The 12,959-nt window shown below is 40.9% G+C and overlaps 1 protein-coding gene across 2 annotated transcripts in view; it reads right to left on the bottom strand.

The window, feature by feature from the left end:
• Positions 1 to 1,008: 1,008 nt before the first annotated feature.
• The window catches only part of PLIN1 (perilipin 1), a 32,068-nt gene continuing 20,117 nt past the window's right edge, over positions 1,009 to 12,959 (bottom strand). For both annotated transcript variants that reach the window (XM_075575151.1, XM_075575152.1), the window contains exons 7-8: positions 8,718 to 8,927; positions 1,009 to 5,902 (exon numbers count right to left, since the gene is read on the bottom strand). In XM_075575151.1, the coding sequence (XP_075431266.1) occupies positions 5,564 to 5,902; positions 8,718 to 8,927 (549 nt within the window). In that variant the 3' untranslated portion in view covers positions 1,009 to 5,563. The remainder of the gene's footprint in view (positions 5,903 to 8,717; positions 8,928 to 12,959) is intronic.

Raw genomic sequence — 12,959 nt, 5'->3', positions numbered from 1 at the left:
GGCTGGTGTCAGCCGGTGAAGCATAACACCGTGATACCCAGATACTGAATGTGGACGTGCATAGCAGCTTGAAGCAATTGTGGTCACAAAAACACAATGAAGGGTTTTGTTGTTTTTTTTGTTAGCCACTATAACTGGAGGTCATAGTAAGATAGTAGTGGTGGGTATGGAGTGCCACTATAACTGGAGGTCATAGTAAGATAGTAGTGGTGGGTATGGAGTGCCACTATAACTGGAGGTCATAGTAAGATAGTAGTGGTGGGTATGGAGTGCCACTATAACTGGAGGTCATAGTAAGATAGTAGTGGTGGGTATGGAGTGCCACTATAACTGGAGGTCATAGTAAGATAGTACTGGTGGGTATGGAGTGCCACTATAACTGGAGGTCATAGTAAGATAGTAGTGGTGGGTATGGAGTGCCACTATAACTGGAGGTCATAGTAAGATAGTAGTGGGTGGTATGGAGTGCCACTATAACTGGAGGTCATAGTAAGATAGTAGTGGTGGGTATGGAGTGCCACTATAACTGGAGGTCATAGTAAGATAGTAGTGGGTGGTATGGAGTGCCACTATTTTGTTTTTTATTTATAATCCAGAATACCATTACTTTTGTACTTCTAGACTTCTTTTGAAAGAAAGTGGTATTTGTTTATACAAAGAACCCACCCATGCTGTTTTTACATCATAAATACACTGTATAAACCTTGCTGAAAAAAGGCCCAATCTGCCTGTCCTGTTATTTATCTGGTTTAGAAATGCTTGGAATCGGGCACAGCTCTGCTGATGATGGTCACCTTATTTGTGTGCCATCAAAATTTACATACAGCTAAAAATGGAAAGCCCTTTCTCCCGTATATACTAAAAACAACTAATATAATTCACAATACAGTTTAGATGCTGTAGTGATATTTAGTTTAGGTTTTTTTTTTGCTTTTGTAAGATCTTTTTCTGCAGTGGAAACATTATCAGCCAAGTCTGAACCGCAAAAAAATTGCACCAGCGACAAGGTTAATTACAGTGGTAAATGATAGTTAATCCACCATGTTTAGTTTTTATTTATTTTTAAAATGTTTAACCAGGAAGTAATACATTGAGTTACCTCTCGTTTTTTCAAGTAAGTCCTGGGCACAGAGTTATGATGACAGATACATGGATACAAATACATAGTTACATTACATGGTTACAAATACATGGTTACATTACATGGTTACAAATACATGGTTACAAATACATGGTTACAAATACATGGTTACAAATACATGGTTACAAATACATGGTTACAAATACATGGTTACAAATACATGGATACAAATACATGGATACATTACATGGTTACAAATACATGGTTACATTACATGAGCAGGTTATACATTATATACAAGATATTGCATGCATACTTAAAAGATAATATATACGGTATTATAGGCGTACGTAACAGTCACAGACCAGATTAACATGTGAGACGGCTTTATGCCGCGCTTATAGTGCCGGCGACGTCGCCCTAAAACAAATACATTGCCACCACCCCGTGTGCTTATAGTGCACGCGACAGCGACATCGCCGTCGCGAGAACCTGAAGCCGCCAAAATTTGATTTTTCATGGACGTCACGTGACGGCCCTTGAACAAATCAAATTGCCGGAATCCCGCGACCCCGCTGTGTCGCAATCGCCAACAACGGCACTATAGGCACGGCCTAAGTGTCACATTTTAACCTGGTCTGTAACTGTATATAGAGCTCTGCTGGCAACACTGCCGCGTTCCTCCCATATAGTACAACAAATCAACGAAAAGAACAACACAGCACTTTCCAAATATACTGGAACACAAAGTCATTTTCATTGTCAGAGAGATCAGAACTTTTGCAATTTACATTACAAAATACACGTTTTGTTTATTTACAGTCTTTTGAAATCAAATGTGTAAAATTTAGTATAAAGACCGTGAAATTCAGAAGAAATTATCAGAGGTTTAGTTTAGATTTTAAATATCAATATTTTACCAGAAAAATGCAAGTTTTAGATTTGATTCATTTTTACCCACAAGCAAAACTGCAATCACCAATTTAGACAAATCCCCCTTCATTGTTTTGTTCTTTTTCTAATATTTAGTACGTTTAATCTAGCATGCAACTAATGCAACTATGATATAAGAGACAGCACAAATTGTGAGCTGTATAACAAGAAAGTGAACTTTAATGCAGAAAAAGCACTGTAGGTAAATAAAACTACACTGTATATAGAGGTTAAATGAAAAACGATTTACCAAGTGTATGCTATAGGAACCTGCTTCCACCCCTAGCCTCCCACAGAAAGCACTTCTGGGTTATATCTGTGCAGAAACATACATTACCTTACATATACACAGAAGCACCTAGCGTGTCTGCAGAGGAGGAATACCTAAAGGTTTATAGTGTCAGTGAAAGATGCTATAATGTGTAGTTCTGCACGGTAAATCATAACAATCGGGTTTAAGCTGGACACTATTTAGAGACAGGACTTCTTAAAAGCTTAATTTGCCTCACATGGTGAAATGCAAACTCAGACACATCCTCCACCATCTCCCTGCTCTGATACATGGTGAAATGCAAACTCATAGACACATCCTCCACCATCTCCCTGCTCTGATACATGGTGAAATGCAAACTCATAGACACATCCTCCACCATCTCCCTGCTCTGATACATGGTGAAATGCAAACTCATAGACACATCCTCCACCATCTCCCTGCTCTGATACATGGTGAAATGCAAACGCATAGACACATCCTCCACCATCTCCCTGCTCTGATACATGGTGAAATGCAAACTCAGACACATCCTCCACCATCTCCCTGCTCTGATACATGGTGAAATGCAAACTCATAGACACATCCTCCACCATCTCCCTGCTCTGATACATGGTGAAATGCAAACTCATAGACACATCCTCCACCATCTCCCTGCTCTGATACATGGTGAAATGCAAACTCATAGACACATCCTCCACCATCTCCCTGCTCTGATAGTTGTGTCTCTGTGGTGACTTAGGTCGATATTGATTGTTGATTTGGAAAATGAAGGTATTAAATATTACTATCAACTGCAGGGGTGCGCTAACTTCTGGTGCTGCGCCCCTCTGCCTGCTCTCCTCCCCCTTTACCTGTGTGCCGACGTCAAATGATGTCACATGACCATGGCGACGTGTCACCCGAAGCCGGCCGAATCACGGTGAGTTACAGAGGCCTCGCATGGTCCCCTGGCATTTAATTTAAATGCCTTGGGGAAGAGCGTGGGGCCGCTGTAACCGCCGCGCCCCCCAGTTTGTGCACCCCTGATCTACTGTGTCTTTCCGCTAACTAGTTTTCGAAAGGAGATGGCACACCAGTCTTAAAATATAATAACTTTAATTATATAAACATTTCGGTGTAACAATACACCTTCATCAGGACTTTTAAGACCGTTGTGCCATCCTCTTTCAGATATGTGCAGCTTCTGCCAAGACCGGGCAACCAGCATTACGTGTGCATGAGCCAACCTACATGTTACGTGTGCATGAGCCAACCTACATGTTACGTGTGCATGAGCCAACCTACATATCTTTAGGTGTGCATGAGCCAACCTACATAATGTTTATGTGCATGAGCCAACCTACACAGCGTTACGTGTGCATGAACCAACCTATATAACGTTACGTTTGCATGAACCAACCTATATAACGTTACGTGTGCATGAACCAACCTATATAACGTTACATGTGCATGAACCAACCTATATAACGTTACGTGTGCATGAACCAACCTATATAACGTTACGTGTGCATGAACCAACCTATATAACGTTACGTGTGCATGAACCAACCTATATAACGTTACGTGTGCATGAACCAACCTATATAACGTTACGTGTGCATGAACCAACCTATATAACGTTACGTGTGCATGAACCAACCTATATAACGTTACGTGTGCATGAACCAACCTATATAACGTTACGTGTGCATGAACCAACCTATATAACGTTACGTGTGCATGCCCAGTTTTTCTTTTTCCCCCTACTGCAAGTTTCTACAATTGATCTATTGATCTAGAAGAAAAGTGGATTGATCTCTACATCCAACTTGCTTCCCAGCCATTACCTGTTACCATATATATATATATATATATAGAGGGAAAAACCCCACTCTCCTATTCCAGCACTCTTCTTAGCTTGTGTGAACCTTCCTAATGGTTTATCATATAAAACTGTGAATGAGAACAGCCAAAAGTTACAGCTAATCAGTGATTGACTCAATTCTTGCATGTGCCCATAGCTAGAGAAGAACATAGGCTACAGCCTGATATCGTGCCTTTGACTCCTGCTGCCCTTTTCCCTTGTGCCTATAAAATCTATCGTTTGGCTGGCTTTTCTTGCTAGCAGATATTACAAACTGCTTCTCTCCCATCCTCGTCTGACTTGGGTGGGACTTCTTCAGGACCATAATCTTACTATAGAGGTAAGACTAAAACAATAAGGCTCAAGTATTCAACGTACTGTACCTTGTTGTCCTACACCTGGAGCACAAAACTAATTCTCAAGTATAGAAGTTGTTTCAGTACATAACATTTTAGGATAACACAATCCAATTCTTTATAGTTTCTGAACGTCTGGGCAAGTATGAGAATTATACAAACATTCTGGTCACCTTCATGACTTTTGGGACCTTACTGGTTTCATGTCTGGACACCTTGGACATCTGAATAAAATACCTAAATAATCCAGAAAGCTCATATGTAACATCTATGTTGGTTCAATTAATTGTGATGACCTATAAAGAAGCCAATACCCAGCGGTGTTCGGACGCTCTGCCGCAACCGATTCGCCGCTGGAACCTCCATCATCAGCTACTAAGGTAAGTTTCACTACTGGGTAGGGCAGGGGTTAATTTAAGGGTTTTTAGCAGTTATTTGACGCTGTGATTCGGAGGGAGGAGGGCGGCAGCAAGGAGGCGGCCGCCATATGTAAGTGCCATAGGGCGGCGGATTTGGTCTTGGTGGCGGGATGAGTAGCGGCGAAGAGCCGGTGGTCATTTGGTCATGGTGCAATGGCCGCAACCATATGTCCTAGGCCGTTAGGTTCAAATCTTTCTTTGAGGTCCTGAGCCGGACCAGTTTTTCTATGAACTGGTTCTACAAATGTATCATTTATTTCTAACATGGCTAGTGGACACCAAGGATAGGTTTTCAACAATGTCCAACTGTATAAGGCAGAGTGGGTGATTTGTTCATCAATGTTATTTAACCTAGTATTGTATGCCTTTATTTATATAGCGCCATTAATGTACATAGCGCTTCACATAGTGGATTACCATGTTTGACGTGTGAATCTTTAAAACTGCCTATTTCTGTGAAATGTTCCACGGCTCACAAAGAAAGTGCACATTCCATGAATAGCCCAGAATATGCAGTGTCACGCAGCATATGATGGACACATTGTGCTTACAGAGGGTTTTAAATTGTTGCATAAGCTGGAATGGGTGGAGAAAAACAAGAGTTCTGCATATTTCCCAGAATCCCGCTGTACACAGGGATAACCCAGGAAAGAACAGTCAGTCTGTTTGAGTAGTAGTGGAGTAGAGGCTGCCGTAAGCTAGTCCTGTACACGTTTTCTCCACATCAGTCTTCCTGCCACTACTTTTATAAGGGGAAAATGCAGATTTGTGCAAAGATGGTTGCTCGGGTTCAAAGGCCGTGTCTTGTTGTAGGTCAGGACCCTGTGACTCCATCTCAGACTGTACAAGAACTTGTTTAGATCTGCGAGTTGTAGAGTGTGTAGACTTGTCTGTTTGTACGGAACCAGGAGGAACATCTCGTTGTCTTTTCTCAGCTTTTTCAGAGGGTATTTCTCTTGCGTCCTTTTTCACCTCTTTGACCCTTTGTCCTTCACGCTGCACCATATAAAATGTTTCATGTTACAGGGTAACAGCTTTCAAAAGCAGCTGTGCAATTTAATGTGCATTCATGCTAATGGGGTTAATCATTAAACTGTGATAGTGCCGGTTGGGACACAATCCCACAGAAAATCTCATGGATTTCAATGGGCATTACCGCAGTTTAATGAATAACCCGTATAATGCTTAAAGAAAAATAAAGGAATAATCAAACAGAATAATAATGCTGATTTCATCTCAACAAGCTGTACCCGATGTAAAATGCGCCGATCTAACTGGTTATTAAGTAAACGTTACTCTTTGTTTTCACCTCTCCCGGTAAAGCTGCGCTGTCTCCTATCACCTCTTCCACATATTACTCTCACATCCATCATGCCTTGTTCCTCTTTGCACTCTCTCCTCTTTTTGCACTCCCTGCCTTACTGTGTTTGCTCCTCTCTGTGCTCACTACACCCCTCCTCATCTCCTCTCTTCCTCTGTCTCTCTGTTTCCTCTTCCTACTCACCTTGCTATCTCTTCTCCCCCTTTGTACTCCCTCCTGCCACATGTGCACACTGTTCTCTATTTTCTCCTCCTTGCAACCCATCTGTCTTCTCCTTTCCTTGCTGTCTCTCTTCTCCTCCTTGCTCCTTTCCTTGAGGAGGCATTCTGCTTAGCAAACCTGTAACAGCTGAATCTTTGTACGGAAACATACCCAAGGTATATATATATATCCAGTGGTCGACAAATTACCAAAAAATCTACTCGCCGAACAAAAAAATCTACTCGCCACCTAGTACCAAACGTGTGCTGTTTGGGCCAATAGGAGCTCGCCACGCTGTTAAATCCACTCGCCCGGGGCGTGCAAATGTATAGGTTTGTCGAACACTGTATATATCTATATATCTATATCTATCTATGTGTATGAACTTCCTATGGACAGGTTGGAATGTTAACACTCCATAGGGACAGCCAGCTCTCTCCCTCTGCAGCTGAAATGTCCTTTCTAGAAACCCTTGTAGAAAGCATGCCGGGCATTTAGACCCACATAGAATAGCTACAAAGGGACTTTTGCACTTTTCAATATTTTTATGTTTTCCTGCAAGATACAATAAGGCACAAGCTCTGGTGCTAGATTCCTGCTCACATAATCGTTTGCTAGTGGAAGCTAAAGATTAGTGGACATTTTTGCGGGCTCTCTCTCTGCCGGATTTTTCAGGTTTTACTCAGCCTTTAAAATCTTTTTGGGAACAAGAGGAACTCTGTGGCCTCTCATGGGGTTGGGGGCATCTGAGGTCCTCTCTCTTGGGACGCTGTTATAAATGTCACACAGACGTGGGTCATTTGTGGGAGTAAAAGTGATTTCCTGTGTATTGGGGGCAGCGGAAGGAGAGTCTTCTTGAGCTGTGGAATTCTTGGAACTGCCTTCTGTCTGAAATATAATTACTCATCTAACGCAGACTTACAAACCTCCAGAATGAGGAGCCCAGTGATGTACGACTTAGAAAGCAGTACAAGGCGAAACAAGGCGCGCGTCGGCAGGTTTGCACATTCAAAATCCAAACTTAGAACTTCAAATTCTTTAGCTATCTGAACTTACAAGCCAAAACCCGAGAGAGGCTCATCCTCGGATTCAGGGTTTTTTGGTCTTTTTATTATTATTATTATTATTTTTAATAAACTGGGCAAACTTTTGGGTTTTCAAATGGAAAACTTACAAATTTATGCACAAAACTAAACAAAATGAAATAAGGCATTTTCACTTTGCCTAGTTAAAATAAGAAGGAAAGAAATCTTATTTTATCATCTGAAATACTATATATTTAAATATTTCCCTAGCAGAAAAATTGTATAAAACCTAGTTCAGGAAAGAAAAAAACAAAACAAAACTATTGTAATATACTGTATTTTAAAATCAATATTTCTCCAAAATAGAAAACTACTAGGCGATTTCATAAAGAAATATGTTGGTATGATAAGGAGAACTGAAGGCTGTTATTAAAAAACTATTTTTATTACCATACCAAACTAGAAACATTTTCCTATGTAAATCTTATGGCTAAATAATGCTGTACATGTACATAACATTGTGACGGTAGCACGAGACCATGCCTATATAGTACCTGTTAGCTATAAAAATCCTGATGGTGTTAATAAAGAGAAGGTTTATAGAACATGTATACTTCTACATAATTAGTATACAAAGAAGAAATTGCTTGTCCAAATGGATGTTTGACAAATCCAACATTTCCATTTTACAGATAATTCTCCAGGTCCGGAAAGTACATTTTGAAAAACAGAACAAACTTACAAATGTAAAGCTTTCTCCACCGTGCCATTTATAACACGTGCATGTTGGAAACGAATGTTTGCACATGCTGCAGATAATTTACACTGATTAACCACTGGCAAAACTATGTGGGTAATAATCTCAATAAATTAATTAACTGAAGTAATTAGGGGAAAAGCAGCAAATGCATTAAAAGCATTAAAAAGGGTGTACAGTATTTCACAATGATACAATCATGGTTCTAATAATGTAAGCCCTCGAGTTGTGGGAAATAATCGCTTATTGAGCAGCAGTGTTAGCAAACATACTGTCTGGGATATAGAAATATGCATGAGGCAGCAGTTTGTGTTTGTAAGAACTTTTTCTATCCCAACCCTGGAAATTAGTATTCTGCCCCCCCCCCCCCCAAGGCGGAAAACCGACGTTTTTTACACAGTATACATTTATATGGTTCCATGCAATGAATTACTACATTACCTTCCCAGCAGCTGCTGAGGTGAGAACTCAATGAAATATAAAAATATAGGAATACAAATGTCTTACCATGTTATCCTTGCTACTGAGCAGAGTTTCCCGTAGTGTGGCGAGTGTTTCCTTGGCAATGGAGAGCCCCTTCAGTGGTATAAGGGGGATCAGACCCCCTGTGCTCTCCCACAGTGCTGAAGGAGCTTTCTTCATGCTAGTGATGGTGGAAAGGTAAACATGCTGCAGGTTATATGCCACCATACCAAGAAGGCTTTGGGGTTCCTTAAACTGAAAAATATGGGACAAAATCCCACTCAATATGGTCATCTTCAAAGGTCTACAATATATCTGTATATATCTATATATATCTGTATCTGCTGCCAATGCTAATTTGTTTGGTACATGCTATCTTCACCTGCAGTATGCAGTAGTCAGTATTTAGGTACAACACATGTTTTATCCGTGCCAATGATTTACTAAGATCTCCACAGTTTTCTGATCTTAAAACACTGCTTTCTTAAGACATTATTGGAAGTCGCTTGTCGTTCACGAGTATTCCAGCACTGTTTGATTATTTCCGTCCTCGCTATGTGGCGCGCAGTGACATTGTTAAGAAAAACCTCCGGCACCCCACACTTTTTTTTATTGGAATAGGGGGCTCGCAGACTTGGAAGTAGTGGATATTTACAAAAAAAAAAAGAAGAAAGTGAAATGTATGCAGTTAGCAGACTGACAGTCACCATAGTAATGGCCGACACACACAGATATTCCCACTGATTCTGCTCTCCTAGAAAGATTATTTAACATTATGGACCATTCCTGAACCTTAAGACTTTCATGCCTTTGAGTCCCATGAACAATAATGCCATTACAGTGGCTTATTTATACATTTGTAATATCGAACAGCTTTTCGCTAATGTCAGATTTATCACAACCCCTTTTTGCAACATTGTTCTCACCAAACATACAGCAGATCACAGGCCGAGCCTTGATTAGAGCATATCCTCTGTGCTGTGAGCAGAGAGTATATTTAGTGTTAGGAAAGTACTAATTGCCATTACTTCATTACTTTAAAAAAAAAATTACCTTTATCAAAAACGTTATCTTCCTTGCTGCCAAAATAGTAAAAACCTTTCAACATGTACGTCCAAAAGATTAGCCACTTTCCTCCTCATGATCGAGCTGTTCTTCTCTGCACAATTCTCTTCATTTTTACCTTTTATTGGTTCATTTTAACCGAAGGGTACTTTGGGCCACGATGCATCGTTTTTGCTACATTACCTAAGGATATATGACCTGCTGATTGCACAGTATTTTAAACCTTAAATCTATTTAGATCTGTTTCCCATACGGTCTCTTTTTTATGTGCTTCCTCTGTTACGCATTATTCATAGATCCAGCCTGGAAAAAAAATGTGTTTTCACAAATAGATTAGGAATTCTTTAGAGAAAGATCAGTGGAGGTCTGATGCAGTTATCTTCAGATTCAGTGACTGGCAGGCTTCTCCTTACTTAATGAATATCAGATGCCTAAAAAAGACTTGTAATGGAATTTGTTTTTACTGCACAAAAGTGCTAAACAGGCAGAGAAAGAAATGGGATAGACTCATGGCCTAGTCTGGCAACTCTTCATTGCTCAATGTTACATCACTTTATGCACTATACTTTGGACATGCTAACTTTGCAAAGAGAATTAAAGGAAGACATGTTTTATAACTTCAGATTCTGCACTGAAATCATTTCCTGAAAAACACCTGATTAAATAATAGTATAAATTCAACTTCTACTGGACAGTTATGTATATTAAGGATCCTTCCTATTTGAGCGTTCGTGGACAAGAGGGGTATAGTGATAATCTGTATCAATATTTTATCTCTGAATATCAAGAGTCCATCCTTCTGCAAACATTTCCTGCGTTACACTTCTAGACTTTAACTATATAAAGCCAGAAATGATTCAAATCACTGTTTCTCAATCAGTTTATTAGGACCCTGGTATTTACAGTGTATAACGTGTTTATAATTTAAAGGTGAATATTCAAAAGCAAAGGCTCAATACACTATTATTAGGAGCCAGGACAACCTTGGAAACGAGAGCAGGTACGGCTGGGATTTTGCCTGGGCTTGGTGCCGGGCATCTTACCTTCTCCGGCACCACCTCCGGCTCCTAATCTCCGACACCTCCTCCAGCTACGTTGTGTTGTCATGCCGACGCGTCGCCATGTGACATTGCGGTGTCCCATTGTCATGGCGATACATCGTAACAATGAGGAGCTGGAGGAGATGCCGGAGCTTACAGAGGCCCCCGCTCTCCCCGGCAATCAGTTTAAATGTTGTAGGGGCGAGTGCGAGCCCTTTAAGGCTGCGCCCATGCTGCCTCTGAACGTGCTTGGCACGGTCAGCACAATGAATTTTAACCTGTCTGGCTATGCTCACACGCCCGTATGCTTGCGGGTGCTAGACGTGAAAACTGTGTTTCAGACGCGCTGAAGGGTCACATGACCTCCTCAACCAATCAGCGTCAGTCACCGGTCAGCCATGCCACCCGGCCACGGCCTCCGGCTCGCGCTTCCAAAAATAAATTTACCGAATGCTTGGAGAGTGCATGAGTGCAGCCAGTGGCACAGTGGACGCAGCCTTGGACATTGAGGGTGCACGTGCACTCTCCAAAGCTTGGCGCTTGGAGAGACATGGAAATTTGATTTCCAAGCGCTGAGAATGGTCACGTGACCCTTCTGTAACCAATAAAAGTGCACCAGTCACAAACCAATCACAGCAGCCTTCAGCCATCCACATGCCCCCTCCCTTAAATGCCCCCCTCCCTATTCCTGCTCTATAATTATTGAAGGACAGCTGAGTGCTCATGCTTGGAGAGTTGGTGACATCACCGTTCTCAAGCATGAGCACGCTCAGCGGCAGCGTGGCCGCAGCCCGAGTGCGGGGCACGGTACAATGGCACCAATGGAACCGCCATAAATCCGGCCCGGAGTCTTGACGTAAATCTCAATGTATTATTTCCTGGTAAAACATTTTATAAATAAATGAAAATATCAGACACCAAAACGATGTTTTAGGGCTTTTCAATATAATGCAGAAGTTACTGCATGTGTCTATACTGGCCATATATATCCACAGTGACTGAGGAGTAACTAGGTGCTACTAAGATATTATTCTGAGATATCTGCATGAAATGTTACATTATATGCTAACAAGAAACTTGCTTTAAACAATAGTAAGATGTGCTCAGGGGAATATATTGCTTGTAGGTCACTGCATAAAATATCTATACAGTAAAACAGTCAAAAATATATGGGGATTAGCTATTTTATTGTCAAAACGGGCAAATTTAGTGCATAACAAAAAAGCGACAATATTCTTAATGACATTGTTTTATTTGATAAATCTCGTTCTATGTTTTCTACCAGTTTTGCAGCCTAGAGACATTTTTAATTAAAAAAGCCTGATTGATTCTACCTTATAAAAATAGGAAATACGTATCAGAGATGTTTGGGGTATTCTATTACATTCCCAAAAGGTGATATTAATAGTTAAAATAATGGGATAGCAGGTAAAAAGATATAACTCTAGATTTAGTAAATAATCCCAGCAACACTTTGGGTTAAGCAATGTGCTAAGAATACACAACCATGTCATGTGACATGCCTTCTGCACATCGTCCTTTAGAAACATGGCAATGTGCTAAGAATACACAACCATGTCATGTGACATGCCTTCTGCACGTCGTCCTTTAGAAACATGGCAATGTGCTAAGAATACACAACCATGTTATGTGACATGCCTTCTGCACGTCGTCCTTTAGAAACATGGCAATGTGCTAATAATACACAACCATGTCATGTGACATGCCTTCTGCACGTCGTCCTTTAGAAACATGGCAATGTGCTAAGAATACACAACCATGTTATGTGACATGCCTTCTGCACGTCGTCCTTTAGAAACATGGCAATGTGCTAAGAATACACAACCATGTTATGTGACATGCCTTCTGCACGTCGTCCTTTAGAAACATGGCACTGTGCTAAGAATACACAACCATGTTATGTGACATGCCTTCTGCACGTCGTCCTTTAGAAACATGGCAATGTGCTAAGAATACACAACCATGTCATGTGACATGCCTTCTGCACGTCGTCCTTTAGAAACATGGCAATGTGCTAAGAACACACAACCATGTCATGTGACATGCCTTCTGCACGTCGTCCTTTAGAAACATGGCACTGTGCTAAGAATACACAACCATGTCATGTGACATGCCTTCTGCACGTCGTCCTTTAGAAACATGGCAATGTGCTAATAATACA

The sequence above is a fragment of the Ascaphus truei genome, chromosome 18 (assembly GCF_040206685.1).
Source record: "Ascaphus truei isolate aAscTru1 chromosome 18, aAscTru1.hap1, whole genome shotgun sequence".
In the NCBI taxonomy this organism is placed as follows: domain Eukaryota; kingdom Metazoa; phylum Chordata; class Amphibia; order Anura; family Ascaphidae; genus Ascaphus; species Ascaphus truei.
Note: the sequence above shows the minus strand (reverse complement) of the source record. Positions and strands in the feature narration are given on the sequence as shown.